Source organism: Pinus tabuliformis, chromosome 7 (assembly GCF_031772625.1).
Source record: "Pinus tabuliformis cultivar Carrire ecotype Pingquan chromosome 7, CPIR1, whole genome shotgun sequence".
Classification (NCBI taxonomy): domain Eukaryota; kingdom Viridiplantae; phylum Streptophyta; class Pinopsida; order Pinales; family Pinaceae; genus Pinus; species Pinus tabuliformis.
The window spans coordinates 831,468,176-831,490,694 of record NC_142293.1 but is presented as its reverse complement, the minus strand read 5'-3'; the positions used below and the strand labels follow the sequence as shown (position 1 = coordinate 831,490,694).

The following is a 22,519-nucleotide window of genomic DNA, read 5'->3' as shown; positions in this document are numbered from 1 at the left end:
GTAATCCAAAAAAATATGTCAGTTCTCCAAGCAAGGACATTTCAAATTCTTTTTGCATCACTAAGGTAAAGTTTTGACTCATAGCTTCTTCATTGTTGCCAAAGATGATATCATCAACATATACAACAAGTATTAGCAATTTGTTATTTTCAATTTTTATATAAAGATTGCTATCTGCTGATCCTTTTGAGAAACCTTGTTGATGAAGATATTTATTCAAACGATAATACCAAGCCCTTGGAGCTTGTTTAAGACCATAGAGGGCCTTCTTAACTCTGCATACAAGTTTTGGATCATTTCCAAGGATGAATCCATCTGGTTGCTCAATATACACTTCTTCTTCTAAGTCTCCATTCAGAAAAGCTGATTTCACGTCCATTTGAAATACTTTGAACTTCTGAAAGCTTGAGAGAGCAAGGAACATTCGGATGGCCTCAAGTCTAGCAATGGGAGCAAAAATTTCTTCAAATTCTATTCCTTCTTGTTGAGCATACCCGTTACAAACAAGTCTGGCCTTGTTTCTAATAACTTCTCCATTTTCATTCAACTTGTTTTTAAAGATCCATTTTGTCCCTATGACATTCTTATCTTTTGGTCTAGGAACCAAATCCCAAGTGTTATTCTTTTCGATCTGTTCAAGTTCTTCATCCATTGCCTTGACCCAACATTCATCTTTGCATGCCTCTTTTACATTTTGTGGTTCAGTGGAGGAGAGCAATGCCAAATAGCTTGAGGCTTCTGCAATTGTTCTTATTGTTTGTATACCTGCCTCTTTCTGCCCCAAAATTTGAGATTCTGGATGATTCTTCTGAACGTACCTGGATGTAGTCTTATCTTCTATCCTTATCTGTTCTTCTGGTGCCTCTTGAGCTTCTTCTTCATCATAAGTCCGATTTGATGTTGAAGGATAGTCCTCATCATCTTCGAAATCTTCAGATCTTACCTGCCTAGGAGTGTTTTCTTCTTCGTCAATTACTACATCAATACTTTCAACAATTTTTCCAAGCCTTTTATTGTAACACTTGTAAGCTTTGCTGTGAGGAGAGTAACCAAGGAGAATGCCTTCATCTGCTCTAGGTTCAAACTTGCCAAGATTTTCATCAGTATTTTTGATATAGCATTTGCTTCCAAAAATTTTGAAATATTTTACCGAAGGAGTCTCACCATACCAGAGCTCATGAGGAGTTTGAGTGCTGTTCACCCGAACATTTGTCTTGTTGAGAATAACAACTGCAGCAAATGCGGCTTCACCCCAGAAGGTTGCGGGAGTTCCAGACTCATCAAGCATAGCACGAGCCATTTGTTGAACCGTTCTGTTCATCCTTTCCACTACTCCATTTTGCTGAGGAGTCCTAGCTGTAGAAAATTCCCTTCTTATTCCATGTTCTTCACAAAAATCGAAAAATTCATTCGAGGTAAATTCTCCTCCTCGATCAGACTTGAGACATTTGATTCTGTGATCTGATTCGTTCTCTACCAAGGCTTTGAATGATTTGAATTTTTCAAAGGCTTCGTCTTTGTGCTTCATAAGTCCTATCCAACACATCCTGGAAAAATCATCAATGAATAATATAAAGTATTCTTCTCCTCGGGGTGACCTTTTCCTAGATGGACCACATACATCAGTATGGACAAGTTCAAGCGGCCTGCTGGCTGATCCTTCCTTCTCAGGGAAGTTAGTTCTGGTTTGCTTACCAAACTAACATGATTTGCATATTGTATTGTCTGGAATTTTGATGTTTGGAAGACCACAAACTGCCTGGTATTTGCATGCTTTCCTTATCTGTGAGAAGCTAAGATGCCCCAATCTTCTGTGCCATAGCCAGTGTTCATCATTCTTGCTTAGATAGCATTGATGTTGTCCTTCTTTGAATATGTATAAATTATTTGGAGTTCTTACGCCTTTGATCACTGTTTTTCCTGTATCAAGGTCACGAACACTACATCCATTTGATCGAAATATTACCTCAGTTCCTTGATCACACATTTGACTGACACTTAATAGATTATGCTTTAAGCCATCAACATACATGACATTTCCAGCTTTGACCCTTTCTTTCAACTGAACAAAACCTTTACCTTTTATGAACGCAGGGGTGTCATTTCCAAATGATACCTTCTTCTCCTTCTCTAAGGCACAATATGATTGAAGTTTTTCTTTATCACCCGTCATATGTTTTGAACATCCACTGTCGATGTACCATTGATTTTCCTGCCCTTCCGCATATAAAGCTATACCACATCTCTCTGGTTGTGGTTCCTTCATTCTCCATGTTTTGGCACTTGAGGCTTGCTCCTATGATTATCAAATCTACCAGCCAAATGATTGTAGTTTCTATTGACATCCATTCTTGAGGCAAATTGAGAAGGTTTTACCTGTGGCTGGTTGTAGCTTCTATTTGTCCTTAAATTAGATTGGCCCCGATTTACCTGGTAGTTTTTGTTCATTCTTGAGGTAGATTGTCCCTGATTTACCTGGTGATTTCCATTGGGTCTTTGTTCACTTCTCCTTGCTGCATCAAGATAACTTTTGGAGGTAGATGGTTTCTATGCTTGAGTTGTTTCTTTATTATATCCCAGACCTGTCTTGATTAGTGGAGAACACTGCACTTTGATAATCTCATCTAAAGTGTCAGATCCTTTAACAAATCTAAGATTAAGAGCTTTTGTTTTCTCCATCTCTTTTCTAAGTCCCACTATTTCACATTCTAACTTTTCATGATGTTTTCCCTTTTCAGCAAGTTGGAATTGAAGAGTATCTATGATCACATTCTTCTCTTCTAAACAAATTTTGAGTCTAGAAATCTCTTCATAAAGACCTTCTTCATCTATAGCATCCACAAAATCATCATCTTCAAAAGCCATTAAAAGTTTATAATTACAACCTTGTTCATCTTCATCACTATTTGAAAGTCCATCACTATCTTCATGAGTGTAATAGCTTTTCTTATTTACATTCTGTTTCTTGTTCCATCTAACAGGTTCCTTACCCTTGTCAAGCTTATCTTTATGAGGACATTTGGCAGCATAGTGACCGACTCTTCCACAAGCAAAGCATTTGAAAGGTAACTTACCTCTGAATCTTCCAGCACCTTGTTGAAGGTTCTTGAAAAAATTTGATTCTTCCTCTTCTTCTGACTCATAGTAATCTCCTTTGCCTGAAGCCTTGAAAGCAGCTTCTCTCCTGTCTGATGGTCCTCCTTTCCTCATTTCGTAAGTAGTCAGAATTCCGTGCAGCTGTGACATGGTAAGGTTCCGTAGATTCTCCTTTTCTTCTATTGTAGAAACTTTAGATTCAAACTTAGAGGACAAAGATCTTAGAACCTTTTCAACTATAACAGCCTCTTTTATTTCTTCACCCAAGTTTTTCATACAATTAACAATCTCATCTACATGAAGGAAATAGTTAGCCACACTTTCATCATTGTGCATTCTGAGATTTTCATACTGAATTTTGAGGGTTTGAAGTTTTGCTCGTTTTACCTGTTCATCTCCTTCATAGCTCAGAACAATCTTGTCCCATATTTCTTTTGTTGATTTATACTGCATAACCTTGACGAATTTTGATTGAGATAGACATCCTAATAGAGTATTGACAGCCTTTGCATTTGTTTCATATTGCTTCTTACCAGCCGAATCTGTAGGAGTTGTGGATGGAAAAGTATACCCTGTATCTATGATATCCCATACTTTTGTACCAAGAGATTGAAGATAGGCTGTAACTCTTACCTTCCAATAGACGAAGTTGGTCCCATAAAAAATTGGTGTCCTGATAGATGCTTTTCTCTCGTAATTGCTCATGATGATGGACCTTCCTTCAAGCGATCAAGCTTCTTCGGAAGGACCTGCTCTGATCCCAATTGTTGGAAATAATACTGAGAGGGGGGGTGAATCAGTATTATCAAGTCAATTATTCCCTTTTTCAAATCTAGATCATATACGCTACTTCAGTTAGTTAAAACCACGTATATACGCAACTACGTATAAGGAAACCCGCGTATACCATGCAAACTTATAATTTACTTTATCTTACATATGTTGATTAATAATCTGTGTATCTGAATCAAATAAACAGTAACCAGAAACAGTGAAACAGAGCAGAAGACAATCACACACAAGAACACAAGATATAAGGTGGAAACCCAATGTGGGTGAAAACCACTTGCTCCAATTCGTCTCTATCTTCCTTTTAATTAGAAACTTCTTTTTACAATGATTCTGTACTGGTGCAGTCCTTTACCAGTACGCAGGCTGCAACCTGCAGAGAGTTGCAACCCTCTCTCGTTCTCTAGCTTCTCCTGGAAGGGAGCTACAACCCCCTTAGCTCTTGCACTAGCCAAGATACTAGTACGTAGGTGCTGGCCTACAGAAGGCTACAACCTTCTCTTTCTTCCAGGGACCACGTTTCATAAATTTTCAGACTGGATCCATGAACATCAATCAATCATCAAGAATCAGACAATCTCCTTTTCACCAATTAGAACTGAATCAAGTAGACACTTCTCTGATAGTTGTACCCAGAGCACAGTAACAGTAACCACACACCCAATTCTGAACCCAAAACACTGCAGCAATAAACAAAAGCAGCTAGAACACAACTCAAAAGATGTACGCTACTTCAATAACCAAAACCTGCGTGCATACACTTTTGTGTTTGGACCAACCCGCGTATACGCTGCTTTTACTCACAGAACCAGCGTGTATACGCGCCTTCGCTTTACTGAACCTGCGTATAGATCTATAAAGGATAATTTCAAATATTCAAACCTTAATTAACCCAGATTACCAGATTTATAGATCAAGCATGCGCCACATATAACAGATCAAAGTCATAGAAAGATACTACTATTCAAGCTTAAAGAATTTGACCCATCAATAGAACTTTTGCTTCTCCTTGCGCTCAGGTTTCTCTTCATTCAGATCCAGATCTGCACCATCACCCAATCACAAGTATTCCAGATCTAGTACTTTTCAGATATTCAATAATTCAGATGGTGATTTGCCAAATGATCTCCTTCCTCTTTTATAGACTTAGGCCTTTCACAATACCACGGTCCAAAACCATAACAAAACAATACCATGGACCCAATACTTGGGATCAACACTTCTGATGAGATACCATGGCCCAAAACCATAGGTTCAATTACCAAGGACTAAATACCATGGACCAAAAGTAAGTTCTCCAACATATACGCGCTTTTCCTTGCGTGAAAGTGCGTGTATACGCATACGCGCTTTTGTAACGTATAACCCGCGTGTATACGCGTCTTCGTCTAGGTGAACCTGCGTATATATATTTTTCTTCATTCTGAAAGCCTGAACTGAGATCTGTCACCAAAGTGAGTTGCCATCAAGGACAACACCTGTGTCATAGTGCCATAATGCCAACACAAAAAAAGTCTACATAACATATCAGTTGATGCCGAGGATTACCCCCGCTTACACCCACAGTATGCATGTAAAATGCATAAACACATTTGTCCCAAGAATTTAACCCACCAAGGAGTCAAATCTTCAACCATCAATGGTTATAATTCATAGACTAACCAACATAATCTAACCCTTAGGTAATATTCACTTATCGGACCTCAATTAACCCTTAAGCTTTCACATAAGACTTTCTTAAAGCCTTTCATTAAGTTCTTCCTATCGGGAATTTGAAATCCCTCATAACCTTCATTAATGTTAATATCGGACCTAACCACAAACCCTTCGTTAACTTTGGTTATGTATAAACCTTAACCCAAAAACCTTTTCCACACATTATTTCTATTACACCCCCTTTTTAATAGAAATATACATAATCTTACCTTTTTAAACCGGAACTTCGCTTTATCGGAAAACACATGAATAACCCGACCGAAACACATAGGCCAAACTTCAAACATTATAAACCCACGTTCATAATTGCCGTCGAGTCCGCTCATCGCCTCTTTGCATTATCACGTGTCGCTTTCCATTCACCGATCCCCGATCAAATTATGACCGTCGATCTAGACTCAATCCAACGGTAGGACTTCCACCCGATCAACAGAACAGAACGATGACCTTCCATTGTAGATCTTCCTCCATCGTATTCGACGATGTTATTTATTTCGAATAGGCAACGAGCATGGGGTTTAACCACCCGATAAAGCAGTTTCCCCTTTCCACTTTACTGCTATGTGTTGTGATATGTATGGGATCGGGCGCTCAACACTCAATACCACTTATGGTTTCTTCGCTGCCCAAAATACCATTTCGCTTATAAACCCGCCTTTTCACTAGTTACTTCTCGTGCTCTTCTATCACGCGATGACTGTTGATCTATGAGATCAATGGTCCTCGTTCTTTGACGCCTACGCCATTGATCTTCGAGATCCAATGGTTCATATGCATCACCTCTTCACTTCTCCGCTCATTCCTTTCCTTTGACTTTATTTCGTCCTTCAGTGTTTTTCCTTATGGTTTTGGGTTTTTCTTCAGGGTTTCGGTTTTTTCGCTCTTCTGCTTCCTTTGAGCTTAACTTCCTCTGCGAATTCTCACTTCGCTACCTCTCTAGAGCTTACTCTGATCTTCCAATTGGATTCAAAGACCCATGATGATTCCTCTGAATCATTCTCTCCTCTACGTATTCTACAGAATTCTGCCTGCAACCCCTGTTACAGAACCTACGAATTCACATATAATTTAATCATTCAATATACGTTCCACACACTTACACAGCTATGGAATAAACCTTTATATATATAATTATCAACAATTGATTACATATCGAGACCCTCTGTCTCTCATAGGCTGATCTTCAGTATCAGTGGCCCCCTCTTCTTCACTCTGCCCGTAGGCTTACATTTATACTAGAAAGGTTCTGTTGAACTAATTCTGGTTCAAATCCTAGATCTACTGAACTGACTCCTAAATGTCCTCTATGTCCACTTCTAACTTCATTTAATCCCTAAGAACTCTCTCTAGTCCCTCGAATCATGAAACTACCTTTAAGAGTTATAATTGACTTCTAACTCTTTTGTCATTATTAACCACTCATGTTCTCCTTTATTCGAGAGCATTTACAAACATCTTCACACATCTAATTAATTCCTATCCTACTCACTTAAAAGCTTAAATATTACATTAACTTAACACTTAGGAAACCAATTTCCCTAAAACACATGACCCCATATGTTTACTAAAACACAATGATTTTCCTTGGGTTGAATGCTCCTGCATCATCAGTCAAAGTTTCAGATAAAGAAGAAACAAAGACATACTCTGTCTCATCATAAGTTTCAGATAAAAAGGAACAGAGACATACTCTGTCTCATCATAACTGAATACAGTCGTAACGAAATCTCAGTGAACACATCTCGGTGCAATTGGGATAATCAGATGTCACAACGCATATTGATGAAGCCATGATCTCAATGAAAAACATAATTACAAAATGCAGAAATGATCCCAGTAAATATGCAGTGATGATCTCAATAATGATTTCGGTAAATGTACAGTGAAGCAGCAGTGATGGTGATGATCTCAAAGATGACCTTGGTGAAGCAGCAGCGATGGTGATGATCTCCGCAGTAAAGAGGATTGGTGTCTTGGTCTTGGAGTGGCTCAAGAAGTCAATCGTTGTGGTCTTGGTGTTTGTCAATAAGAATCTCTATAAGAAGAATTTTGTGCAGGTTTTCCTCTCCAAGAGAGAGAGGTTTTGGCCCTCGCAGAATGCCATATCTTGTGCTCTTGTCTCTTTGCTTTGATAGCTATTTGTTGAAGTAATAAATACACACACTAATGATAATAAGCAAGAGATTTTGCTAATAATCTAGAGACTAAATGTCTCTCAAATAGTTATCATGATAAGAAGAATCTCATTAATTCAATCTGCCCTAGATTCTTCAACAAACATCTCAACAACATAACTTACACTCTCTTGTGAAATATGTGGTCTATTTAAATACTTCTGAGGCAAATGAGGATCAGACCTTTCTGAGACAACTAAGGACAACGAATTTTATTGTTATTGTTACATGGTTTGCTGAGGATCGGTTCTCTTGGAGTCATTTACAAGAAGCAGCGAAGGTTTATGTGTAAGGTCTGTTCCTATTTTTGATAATTTTCTGAGCATACATAAGGTTTATGTGTAAGGTCTGTTCCTAATTTTTGTCAATTTTCTGAGCATGTATTTTATGTACAACACCTCAGCCTCGGAATTTTAGGTTTGGTTTGGTTGTAGGAACAATGAAGGTCCTTTTTCTTCTTGGTGTAGTAGGTCTGTTGAATTGTTTTAGGTCAGTTTTCTTTTAGGTATGTTCTAGAACCATTTCTAGGTCTGGTTAGGGCAGTGAAAGGAAGAAAAAGGTCTGGTAGGTCTGTCTAGGTTTGTTTCTGGTCTAGTTAGGGCAGTGAAGGGAAGTTTGTTCACCTATGGTTGTCAATATATGACAACAATTCTCACTGTAATCTCATTATGTATCAATGACTATCTTAAAAAATGCACCAAGACAATCATTGACTTCAAATTTTAGTGGAATTGAAAATATATTGTAAAAGACCTTGACATGACTTGACATTTTGACACATGGAATTGAGTTCTTTGAAAGAGTGACATACCCTATGTGACCTTGTCAATATGTTGCAAAATAGTTAGACTGTAATGATGTAATGACCTCTTGATGACTAAACTCTTGTTCACATCTGTGACTGTCCTAGGAAAACTGGTGACATAACCTTTGTATCAGCAGTATTGATGATCTTAGTAGTAAATTGACAATGAACTGATGTTTGATGTGAAAGTGACATAATAGATTCGATTAGCACTCCTTTCATAAGACTAGTCCTTGATGAGTGTAACCTTTGACAAGTGAACTCATTAGACAATAGTGTTATGTGAAATAAATCTGACATTTATCATGACACGGGGTTGTAGTGCAATTATGAGACTATGAGACAATATTAATAATTTAACAGTGACAGGGATAGTAACATGTGCATTAACTGTGTATATGACAACTTGACATATTGAAATTGACTTGACATAGTGACTTGATGTATACAAAGTTGTGACAATAGTTGACTTGACATAGTGACCTTGTAAGACAAGTGCAACAGTGAAGTAAAGTAGTTCCTTGAGTGTAGATGTGCACATAACCTGTGACCTCACGTTAGCTACAGTATTTGGATCATTGATGTAAACAGTTTTGGAACATTTAAGCAGTGGAACTATGCTTATGACAATCAGTATATATTTAATGAATTGACAGTAACCTGAAATACAGTGTTAACAAGTGATGTGACTATATATCTTGGTGTTAGTCACATGTGATGTGACAACAGTCCTTGTGTATATATAAACTTGATACCTAGACACGACTCGACTGCCAGACATGACATTGACTTGACACCTAGACATGACACATAGATCTGACTTATAGATACATGACAGTGAGTTGACACTTTGACTTTGACTATACATGAATTTGCATAGATTTATATACCTTTTGTGACTTGGCATACCTAGTGATTTGACACACACATAATGACCTTTTGTACAACTTATTGACGAGAAAAAATGGATAGCAGTGTATGACTTGTGATCATCAATAGAAGTGATGAGACATATGTTGGTAGCCCTCTTTGGGCCAAGTCTGAGAGCTTTATTTACAGGTCATAGGCATGACTTGAGGCATCTTGGTTTGAGCTATTATTATTCTTCGGTGCCCCGTACAGGTAACGGTTCAGTGATGTGGCAATCTGCTTATCAGCTCTTGATGCCTATTCATTCATGAGTTGTGCAGTGCAGTGACAATGATGTGCAATTCTTAGTGATATGAGGTGATAAGCAATGAAAATGATGTGCAGTGATTGTGATGTGCAATGGTTAGTGATGAGCAGTGGTCAGTGATGTGTAGTGATCAGGTGTCAGCTTGAGCAATACAACGTTATCTTCTATACAACGCTCTTATATTTGATTAAGAGCACAGAGGGATCCAATCTCAAAATTGTGAAACGTCGTTTGCCGGCTCTTTAGGGTGATTGGAGATACCTTCAGGTTGTGGCCTGAGAACTCTTTAGGGTGGCGGGGTGGTGCGAGGTAGATGATTGGAGTCACCTTCAGGTTGTGTCCTGTGAACATTTCAGGGTGGCAGGATGGTGCTAGGACAAGTCACAGCCCGCACAAGGCGTTGTGGCGTCCTTTCAGTTGGGGCTGATAAATTACAGGGCGATGAAGCATCCTTCCGACAACAGCTGGTAAATAGAGTCTTGGGGCACTTTTCAAGTTGTTCCCTGACTTATGAGGCATTGGGGCATCCTTCTGGTTGCAGCAGGTTGGGGTGTAGTAGCGTCCTACAGATTGTAGCCTGTAAATTAGGGGGTTGGTGTCTCCTTCAGTTGTGGCTGAAAAAATGATGTAATTAATTTTCTTTTAACAAAGAGAAGACAATTACTAAGAAGCATTCAGTGGTTTTTGTGTCTATTGTTTTATCTTTCTGCATTGTTGTATGGTATTGTTTACTGGTTTTTCTATCTGACACTAAACTATAATAATATTGCTGAAGATTAACTAATGCTCTGAAAAGGATTAATAAAGTGCTAATTGCTAAGAAATGTGGATTCACCCCCCAAGTATTTCCAACAATTGGTATTAGAGCAGGTTCCTTCAGTAGGAGCTTAACAGCTGGAAGGTAGATCTCACAATACAAAGATGGGAAAATTGAAGAAGAAAGCCGCCAAGAACTCAAAGGAAGTTTCAGATATTGTAACAGTGTTCAAATCTAAAGAAAATCAATATTGTACAACTGCTCCTGAATTTGATGAAGATAGTTATTGGATATGGGAATCTAGAATGAAACTCCATCTAGAAGCTCATGATGTATGGCAATTTGTTGTGTTTGGAAACACATCTACCGACGAAGCTAAAATGTACAATATGAAAGCCATTAATGTCATTTTTAATGTTCTACCAGATCCCGTAAAAGCAAAAGTTGGTCAATGCTCGACGACTAAAATTCTTTAGGAAAGGCTCCATAATCTCTACTTAAAGAAACATGCAAGTCAATATATACATGTTGATAATCATGCAGATCCCAATATCAAAGAATCAAACAATGATGATAGTGAAGAAGTTGAAAAAATGAGTGAAATCGAATTTCAAAATGAAGTTGTCAAAGTTATAAAGGAACTCAAGAGTGAAAAGGAAAGGGCTAATTTTTTGTAATAAGAATTGAAGCTAGCAAAAGGACATGTCGGAAGACTTAATAAGAAGAATGAAGAATTCAAGGAAATTATCACCGATCTTAAAATCGAGTTAGAAGACACCGGAAAAGTTGAAGAGTCAGAGAAACGTACAGTCAAAGAAGAAGTTGCTCTATTAAAACTCCAAGTGCAGGAAGCAGAGCAGAAAGAGAAAGATTTGGCAAGTCAATTAAAGGAATTTGGTAAAAGGTATGTATCTGAAGTTGATCAAAAGCAAAAGGAACTAGATATAACTATTGCAGAAATAGACAGGCTTAGGAAGGAAAATGGAAGGCAAAAGGAACAAATACAAGTTCTCAACAGAGAAGCAGAAAGGTCACTCTTCTAAAGCTACAAATAGAAGAAGTAGAAAGAAGAAGACAAATCTTGAAAAGCCGGTTTCAAGAAGACCTTGCTCAAAAGCAAGAAGAACTTGACACAACCCTTAATGAAGTCAACAAGTTCAAGGATTGGCAAAATGAACATTTGTAGGTTATTGACTTGAAAGATCAAGAATTTCCCTAGTTGAAGGTAAAGCTCCATGTGACGAAGGCACAAGATCTAAATCTTTGCAAAATTAGGATGAGGAAAAGACTGAGAATATTGTAGCTTCAAAGAATGATGGTGAATCAGTCAAGGACAAAGGACAATGAAAGACTACACCATCGCCTTCGAAGAAGAACAAAAGACCATCCAGGTACGCTTGTTCATTTAATGGTTATTGTTTTTCAGGTACTAACTACGAACATATGGCTAGGGAATGTGAAGCTAGGAATGTGAAGTTTTTGATAGGTACAATTATCAAATACCACCACCTCTGAAGAAGAATGAATCCAAACAAGATAACTCATCCAGGTATGCTTGTTTATTTAATGGTTTATTGTGAAGTTTTTGACAGGTACAATTACTAGAGGCATCCGCAAAACCCTATAAGCGAGTTTGCATGATCACGAGATAGGTTCCATGATGATTTTGTCAATAGAAAGTACATGCCAAATGGGCCAAAAATTGAATGTTTCAAATTCCATAACTTTGAACATATAGCTTGCAATTGCAGATACCAGATGGAATCTTCTATGGATGACATTGAATGCTTCAAATGTCATAATTATGGGCACATAACTCAAGAAAGCATCTTAATATCTTGTATTGATTTACATCTTTTGTTTAATTTTCAAGATTACTTGTGTTTCAATTTGACGCACCTTATTTCATTTTGTGCAAGTATTATTCATTTTGAGCAATATTTTGAAGACACTGGTTTTACATATGCTTATTATTATCTCATGTGTTGATGGTTATTGAAGTTGATTTTGCTTGTAATCTCAAAAAGTAATCCATTTCACTCTAACATCTCCTAGAAACCTCACCTCTTTCAACTTAGTTTTCCATTTAGGGACCACCCCCCTTAGCTAACCTAGGGGATAGCTTAAACAGAGAGAGTTGGGAATAGGCAACAGCTCCTTCTCTTATTTCTTGCCACCAACCACACCTTGTGGGGTTAAAGGCTTTTCTCACTAATTGGTAGGTGTAGGTAGCAAGCGATAACAGGTACATTACACCAAGAGATTTGATTACATGATACATATATACAAAGAAGCACAACTCTGGCCAATTTTAATAGTACTTTGCCTTGAACCCATAGCATTGAGCAAATACTTCTAACTCTGGCATGCTAGTCACTTGGACAAGTAAAACTAATTACAGTGTTGCAGGCTGCCATTCACAATGTTAAAAACTCAGTTCAGGTAAATTATGTCTGTCTCTATCTAAATTCTCTAGGTATACCAAAACTAGACTAAGGTTATCCATGTCACTAGTGCTTTGAAAAGGAATATTGCAACCAAGACAGTTTTATTTTTTCTAAAAATTCATCTCTATTCTTTGCTGCATAAATATATCACTGAAATTGCATTCTTCATTCTCAAAATCATATACATGACCATCACTTATATAATTGCTTGCAGCTACTTCTGCAGGGGCTTTGTTCCTAGCCACATTAAAAATTCAACCAATCGGTGGATTTTGTTTGAGCTGGTGAAAGTCAAGGCTTAAACATAGTAGTGTTTGGACAACAAATTGCAAAGACACAAATATAGAGACAAAAAATAAAAAAGGCATGCAATAATACTTAATAGATCGACAGCGAATCACTACTAGTGTCAATTAAATTGCTAAGAGATTTTAGAGCACACCTGCTGAAGGCCATAATCGCCTGTGCATGAAAATTTTATGCCCCGCTTTAAAACAAGAGATGGCAAGAAGATAACACCTAGCTGTTTAACATTCCATTTCACATCAGAAATGTAATTTCAAATAGATAAAGAGACATCAGATACCAAATGCATAAATACTAAAAGAAAGTGATATATGGTGTCAAACTTTTCAACTTCAAATTAGGAAATAAAAACTTGGCTCTCTCTCTCTACTATTCCTGTTATTCAAATTCCCCTTGCTTAATGTATTGAGAAAACATTATTCACTTTACGTTCTTTAATACTATTCCTTGAACTTCCATGATACAATCTAGAAAACTATGGTATTTTAAGGCTTGTGATGCAAATGAGAAATGTAAAGAACAAAACAACCACATCTGCTGATCCTTAAGATGTTTTATTATTATTAAATTAAGATCGTTTTATTAACAATAAATTATGATAGAAATTATGTTCATTATCTAATTGATGCAGCCCCTCACACGGAGGCTTGATTTTAACTACAAAGCTTTATTTCTATCGTTGTGATTATGGCCTTACCTACTGCAAGTTGGCTTGGTTGAATGGATGCTCATTGGGAATTCGAAGGGGGGTGGTTTGACTGCCATTAAAAATTTGGTTTTCCATTTCTTTGGAAGCTTAAAATAGACTTGTTAGCTATTGATTTCTAGAAGCAGATAACAGTAAAACAATTTTCAAACTGATAACTACTTCCACTGATACAATTTGCCTTCTTTAGAACATTTCAATGACTAAGTAGCTATACTTGAAAATTTCAGCCATTAACATTAAGATACATAAAGCAGTAAAGATCACAATAAGACAAAGAACAAGAGACACAATATTACCCTGGGAAAACCCCTCTCCAAGGGGAAAAACCCAACAACCTTTCCTTATGAGAGAATGTCTTATTCAAATCAATTTGTACATCAATCAAAATAGCGTATCTTTGACAAGATCCTTTACCAAGACATATAGACAAATACTGACCAGCAAGATGACCTCACACAAGTGCCAAGCCAACCCTCCAAGATCCAATACAGGGTTCCCTTCAATTCTGTCCACAATGGGGTCTATAATTAGATATGCCATAGGTCTCTAGGAGGGCCGAACTTCAGCCTTTTCCTTGGCCTTAGAACTTAGATGATGCCACAGACAATAGTGCCTCAGACCTTCACTTTAGCCACAAAACAAGTGCCTCAGTCAGCTCGCATATCACATATATTAGGTGCCTCAGTCAGCTTGCATATCGCAGAGATTAGGTGATTCAGACTTCACATAAGCCTCAGACCAGATGGCCTGAAATCTGTCCTTGAAGGAGAGTAAATAGGCTCAATTTATAGTGATTTGTCCATGTGAAGAGGTGTGTCTCTTGGGCAGGCTAACTTGAACATGGAGGGGACAACTTGAACACTTGGGAGGTAAATATAAATTCACTCTTTTTCTTTTGATTTTATTGATGAAAATACCGACTAAAGCTACCCTTTTCCAACACTCCCTCTTAACTAGGGAGGTACTTTTCATTCATCAATCAAGATGTTCATGAGGCATCAAGTTCATCAATCAACGTTGTTCATGAAGCCAAACTCTCCAATCATATGAAATGGTTTCTTAGTCAATCACAATGACCCAAGAGAGTAATCAAAGTCAATCTCTTTGACCCTCCCACTGTCTCTCAGTCAAAACCAATGACCCAAGAGAGAAAACTCAACATCAATCTCCTCATCCAGCCTACTGGTCTTAGTCAAACACAATGACTCAAGAGAGTAAACAAGATCAAACTCTCCAACCATACCAATGACCTCCTGATCAAACCCAATGACCTAAGAGAGTACACAAGGTTCATCTCCCCGACCATAAACAAGAGCCTCTCGGTCAAAATCAATGACTTACGGGAGGAATCCCTATCTCAATATCAAACTCCCCGACTATATAGTCTCTTAGTCCATGACCCAAGGGAGGAACCCTGATCTCGATGTCAAAAGGGGTCAATCTCCCCAACCATATGGTCTTTCAGTCAAATGCAATGACCCAAAGTAGAGTACTCAACATCAGTGTTCTCAACCAAGACTATTAGTCTCTCAGTCAAACATAATGACCTAAGGGATCTCTCCAAGCCTCAAAACCAACCTCCCCAACCATAAGGTTTCTCGGTCAACCTCAATGACCTAAGGGAATAACCAAAACAATCTTCCCAACCATAAAGCATCCTCCCCAACCATAAGGTTTCTCAGTCAAACTCAATGACCCAAGGGAGTAACCAAAAAAATCTTCCCAACCATAAACCATGGTTTCTCAGCCAAGCCCAAGGAAGATCGATGATACTATACAATCAATGCTTCCTCTCTCCAATAGAGGGATTCTCAATCATTCCAAGCTTCTCTTAGAAGCAAACAAACTTCATCCGAGATAGTGGCTTTGTCAAAATATCAACAACTTGCTTATCAATAGAAATGTATTCAAGCCTGTTGACCACTCATGTGTCAACTACCCTATAGTCAATATATATTTTTTTCAAGATCAAATCAATCAAAAGTCCAACAGATCATCATCATTCTTCAGCAGTTTATCAAACTTATGTTGAAGAAAGTGTAACTAGGTTCAGTCTTCATAATGACATGATCTTTGTATTTAATGTAATAAAAGGAAATCAATTATTTTTGTAATCTTGCTACATGGGTTTCATAAGCAAGAAGTGTCACGAGGTAAAAGACTTCTTCTTGATGTCTTTAGGATTTATTTATTTGTCAAAGAGTCGTGTCATGTAATGAAAGCTCTTTGTGAGCCTATGTAAAATGTGTTCAAACCTAGAGCAGCTCTCCAAGACTAAGCTCAATCCTCCAAAAGACATCACAAGAAGACTGCAAGAAAACGATGAAAAGGTCATCATGTCGGCCTCAATAAATGAGTTAAATATATATATTTAAATGTCATGACTCATGTCGGCTCAACATAAGGACACGTCGGTTCACTTAACATGTCGGATCAGTTTTAAGCTAAGTCACCTGACACGGGGATTCGGGACACGTAGGATTCGGGATTCGTGGTGTCAGATTCGGGACACGCTGACCCCCCGGAACAGGACACGTTATATATTATTTTATTAATATATATATATATATATATATATATATAATGTATTTAAAAATATATATATATATATATATATATATATATATATATATATATATATATATATATATATATATATATATATATATATCTATATATATATATATATATATATATATATATATATTAAAAATTAGATATTATCATATTTCTTACACAAATTTTAATTAATGATACAAATTTATTGATTTCAAACATAGATCTTCATCTATAGCTATTAGCATGCATAGTACATACAAAATTCAAATAAATGTCAGTGGTACTGGTCACATAAATGGTAAATCTATTAAAAATTTAAATCATGATTCATAATTCATAACTGAAAGACAACTTACAACTACAAGATAGTAAGATAAACACACTGACAACTGTAGTTTTCTCATTAAGTCATCAAATCAAAATGTGTTTCATAGGTAGTGTTGGTGCAATGCCAATGGCAAATAGAAATAGAAAATATAAAACAACTACAGGTATACAAGCCTCAAGGCATCAATTAGCATCAGAATCAGCATCACTGTCCCCATCATCATGGTCCCCACTGCTCTCCTCTACATCCTCCTCCTCCCCTGTATCCATAGTCGCCTTTGCATCTGCTGGTATGGAGGCTGACCCCTCTAAGTCATCAAATCTAACAGGCTCTAGCACTGGATCATTGAGATCCATGTTGGCCAATGCCAACTCAACAATGGTGTCCAGACCCATATCATCAGGAACAGTGTTACTTGGGAGCGGGAGCGAAAGCGGGGAGCGGGAGCGAAAACGGGAGCGGGAGCGACATATTCAGAAGCTCTTGGTTTGGTGCTCTTGATTAAATACGAGTTCCATACCCTAATACATGAAAAAATTCAATGGAAACATTGCAATCCCCAATCCTAAAATCCTGAAAAACTGATAAGTCTGCTGGATTTTGAATGAAATCTAAAATTCTACTTTCTCCATATGAAATCCAATGAGGCCGGAACCACTCTCAAACATCCTGAGTCATTTCATGGTAATGTTAAAAATTTAAGTAAAAGGATGAAAATGAAGATTAAGGAGAATGTCACTTTTACTTTAAGAATTTAACATTACCATGAATAGCATATCAATACTAGGGCCTAGACTTGATTATGAAGCTGTCAAAATGCTCTACTCCTTGCTGCAACAGCACAAATCACTTACCAAATGAAAATATTAACGAGCAAACACGCCCTTTTCATACCCGCGCTGAGCTTAGCAAGTCCTGGAAACCGGACACGTGTCCTAAAATCGCGACACACCCCTGAAAATCGCGACACGCCCTCGGACACGACGTGTCCTGTGATTTGGACACGTATCCAGACCGAATCGTGCCAGATTCGCCGGATTCGGGATTCGCAGGGGGTTTAGGACGAATCCGGTTTCCTAGGTTTTAAGGGTAAACCACTATAAATAGGTGGCTGAGGTATCCACAAACATACAACACAGAGCTCGCAATTTCCTCTCTGATTTTTCGTATGGGTATAGAGGAAATCTGCACCGCAGGAAAGGCTCACGGATGAAGGAAGGTTATCATACTTCGGTCAGGTATGGAGCAGAGATCCGCATGAAGGTCTGACTGCACCTCAGCTAAGGTTTTAGGTGCAGTCATGACCTGATCTCAGAGAATGCAGCATTGTTATACGTTCTGGGCTAAATATCTTGGCATACCTGAATGAGAATATATATTTGATGACGCAGTGATCTCACACGAATAGATCTTGGATGGACGAAGAGGACTGTGTATCTATTGCAGTCTCGAAGATCATGTTTGATCTCGGCATACTTATATATATGTATATCACATCCTCGGCATTCTCTCCAAGCATAACTTCAGTCTCAGCATATCATTGCTGGAGTGGACCTAGGTGATATTCCTGTAGCAGTCTTGGCATGATGAACAGCAGTGAAGTAGGGCAATATTCTTAGCATCACTATATAGAATATCTATCATATACCATCTCGGCATTCAGATCTGTAATGATATTAACGTTCAAATTAGACGCATCATATGATCACTATATATATTGATGTCAAGGAATGATCTCTGTGATATACAGTCTTATGATAGTTATAGGATCATGAATCCTGATCTCGATATAACTCTCTAAATGATGGTATAGAAGATGCTCTCACAAATTTGCTCTTAGTGACACTGATGTGAATGTACATCAATGATGATCTCAGCGAAAGGAACAAGTGAAGATGCAGCAGTAGGGTGTTGACATAAGCTTGGTAGCAGTGATGATGATCTCAAGTTTCAACATTGGAAGAATAAGGGATTGATGTCTTGGTCTCGGAGAGGCAGAATGTGTCAAGGGTCATGGTCTTGGTATTCGTTAATGGAATCTCTATAAGAATTTACGCATGCGTTTTCCTCTCCAAGAGGGAGAGGTTTTGGCCCTGGCAGAGAGCCAAAATTTTGTGTTCTTGTCTCCTTTTGTTTTTTATAGCAGTTTGATGAAGTTAACAAACACATGCTAATAATAAAGTAAAGATAAATTGTTTACAGACTTCACAAAGTGTTATCATGTTAAAAGAAGAATGACTTTAATATGCATGCCCTAAGATTATTCAACATGGTATCAGAGGGATGGTTTCACAGTCAAAGTAAGGGAAGAAAAAGAGACATTCAAGAATCAAGTTCCTACAAGACACCAAAGCAGCTGAAAGATCTACATGGCAGAATCAAACCCTAGATCAAAGGATCAATCTTCAAACAACAGTATTCAATAACAAGGGTTGTTGTCTATGCAATCAAAAAGATAAGTTACAACAGCAAGATCTTGTACCTACACAAGCCACCAAGAATACTTCATCTCGAAAAGGATCGAAGTCCAAGAAGCAGTCTACATCAACAATTATCATCAGCAAAGGTTTTGGAGATCAACAAGATGAAGCATTCAGATCACTGATCTGTGGCAACAGTTCTGATTACTCTCACAGTTTCAGTCAATGACTCATACCTGATCTGTAATCTCAAAATGCTGCAAACTACAAGGTTCCAAAAATATAACTATGTCAACACTCAACAGCCTGCATATCAAAATAGCTCAAAGAAAAGAAAGGCAATCTTTCTATCAAGGACCTCATCCGGTGGAAGCATCAAAACTGCCTCATCAACAGCCATCATAATCAGGGTGAAGATCTCATCTTCACATATCAAGTAAGTATTTGTCCATTCTATAATCAAGTTTGGTTCATTGACTTCATGGTTACAAGGGGATCTTTAGGATAGATGGGTTATCTAAAAGTCCTTGCAGAGAACATGAAGGATTGACAGAATCCTTATGAAGAAGAGAAGTCAGGGAACAAGTCTCCTCTGAATTTATGAGAAGGAACTCTCAAAAGTTTTTCTCATCTCTATGAAGCAAGAAAGGGGACAGAAAAGAAATACATGAAGTGATAGAAGAGGCACTCTTCATGAGATCTCAATTACAAGGTCTGGGAAAGGTGATGAAAGAATAATCATCATTGATAGGCAAGGTAACAAATGTCCATGGACAAGGAGGTTATCTTGATCAACAGTCTGTGGTCTCTATATCAGATAGAGAAAGACAAGTTGATAGGACTCAAATAAGTGCAGATAAGTAAAGGAAAGTTGACAAGACAAGATAGTACTATGGAAGAAGAGCTCATATCACCGGAAGGGTGGAAGAAGCTGAAGAAAGGGATCAGGGAAAGAGGGAATAGTAGATCTCCATTATGAGTGAGATGGTGTCCCTCTCAAAAGGATCCTATCAGAAGTCTTTGCAGATATGATCATGGTAAGAAAAATGCATCATAGCATCATGGAAACAAAAGATTGTGTGAGAATCAAGAAGAACATAGCTCTTGAGAATCTCATTGAATATCAAAGGTAAGGAAGAAGTCATCCAGGTCAAAGGGAACATTTGCCAGATGAGGATACACTAGATCCTGAAGACAGAAATCTCAACGGAGGGTCTTCTAGTCCGAGAAGGAAGAAAATGTTTCATCAGGATTTCCAACTTATGGAAATAATGAGATGAAGACTGATGACATGATGAATCAGATCAAGGGATTGAAGGCTCGTTCAATCAAGAAAGCTGTTGAATGAAGCTTGAAGGAAAATGAGGTATGTATGTTTGCATTTATATTTGTATTTGATATTGTAATGTCATGATATATGGTTGCAGATAAAAATGGATCAAGCATGATCAAAAGGGAAAGGATCTCCTCCTCTGAAAGGATGCGGAAAGGCCCAAGTCTAGCTAGATGAAATCAACATAATATGTCCTCATATAAAGTACGAGGTAGTTGACTACCATTGAAGAAATCTGAGAGCTCTTGGGAATGAAAGATATGAGAATGGAAGAGATCGTGAAGCATGCAACCATGCTGAAGGTAGTCAACATCCAGAGGATTAGGAAGACTTGACCAAGAAACCTCCCGGAATGATGTGAAGACTCTAATGGAAGTCTGAAAGGATGAGGACCCTTGACAACAGATATCATTGAGAGATGTGTCAACATGTATGCAGGATGATTGATACCTACAAGATGTCACTGGAAGAAGGCCATCGCTAAAAGGTAATATGTGATTTGTTTTGGTCTCTAACCTCTTGGAAAAGTCTGGGTATGTGTGTAGGATCAAGGAAAGGAAAGTTGTGAAGGATGTCACAACTAGGTACCTTGTGATCCAGAGCAATCACTGTTGAAGAAAAGTGAAGACAGATGAGCTTATGAAGGAAACCCCAAATGTAAATCCAAGGAGGACAGTCTCTGGGAAAGAAGGAATGACATGATGGAGGAAAGTGATGGATGGCTAAACCCTACATGTGAAGAAATTGATACATTGATGTCTTGGATCGTCAATCAACTAGAAGACCCTATAAAGCACTGATGATAGAGTCCCTGGGTAAGAGGGAGCTCTAGGAAGTTCCTATGAACAAAGGATCTCAAGCAAGTTTCTAAGAAAAGAGAAACTTGGAACTCGTCCCTGATTAAGAGGGAGAGTTAGACACGACATTCTTGTCTTCGGTTTGGAAGAACGAATGGAGGATTGTGTAATCATCTGGCATCCGACACTCTTTGAGGATGTGGTAGGGCATCCAAGACAAGAGTGGGCAAAAGGACTGATATTCTTGAGGGTTGGGAACCCATGATGAAAATAGTCCTAGTAGGTCATACTTGGAGAACACCCGGGTGGGTATGACCCTAAGAGAGACAATGATGATGCGTGTCTATCAGTGATTGGTCTCGCCAACATTGTGTGCTCTGATCTAAGTGAGAGATAGAGTTGTTAGTCAAGGCCTTGCTAAATGGAAACAATGTTGGTTGAAATGATGCTATAACAGATGGATTGCAAATCCAATTCTTCTTATGAGAAATTCTTCAGATTGAGAATGACCAAGTACCATTATGAATACCTCCCTAGTTAAGAGGGAGTGTTGAAGAAAGTGTAACTAGGTTCGGTCTTCATAATGACATGATCTTTGTATTTAATGTAATAAAAGGAAATAAATTATTTTTGTAATCTTGCTACATGGGTTTCATGAGCAAGAAGTGTCACTAGGTAAAAGACTTCTTCTTGATGTCTTTAGGATTTATTTATTTGTCAAAGAGTCATGTCATGTAATGAAATCTCTTTGTGAGCCTATGTAAAATGTGTTCAAACCTAGAGCAGCTCTCCAAGACCAAGTTCAATCCTCCAAAAGACATCACAAGAAGGCTGCAAGCAAACGATGAAAAGGTCATCATGTCGACCTCAATAAATGAATTAAATATATATATTTAAATGTCACATCAACTCAACATAAGGACACGTCAGTTCACTTAACATGTCGACTCAGTTTTGAGGGCAAACCACTATAAATAAGTGGCTGAGGTATCTGCAAACATACAACACAGAACTCGCAATTTCCTCTCTGATTTTTCGTATGTGTATAGAGGAAATCTACACCGCAGGAAAGGCTCACGGATGAAGGAAGGTTATCATACTTCGGT

The 22,519-nt window shown here is 37.9% G+C and overlaps 1 protein-coding gene across 1 annotated transcript in view; it reads right to left on the bottom strand.

The window, feature by feature from the left end:
- LOC149250191 (uncharacterized) overlaps window positions 1-22,519 on the bottom strand; it is a 371,096-nt gene that overhangs the window by 9,831 nt on the left and 338,746 nt on the right. The window contains exon 17 of the mRNA XM_089453574.1: window positions 13,404-13,484. Within this exon, the coding sequence (XP_089309700.1) occupies window positions 13,404-13,484 (81 nt within the window). The remainder of the gene's footprint in view (window positions 1-13,403; window positions 13,485-22,519) is intronic.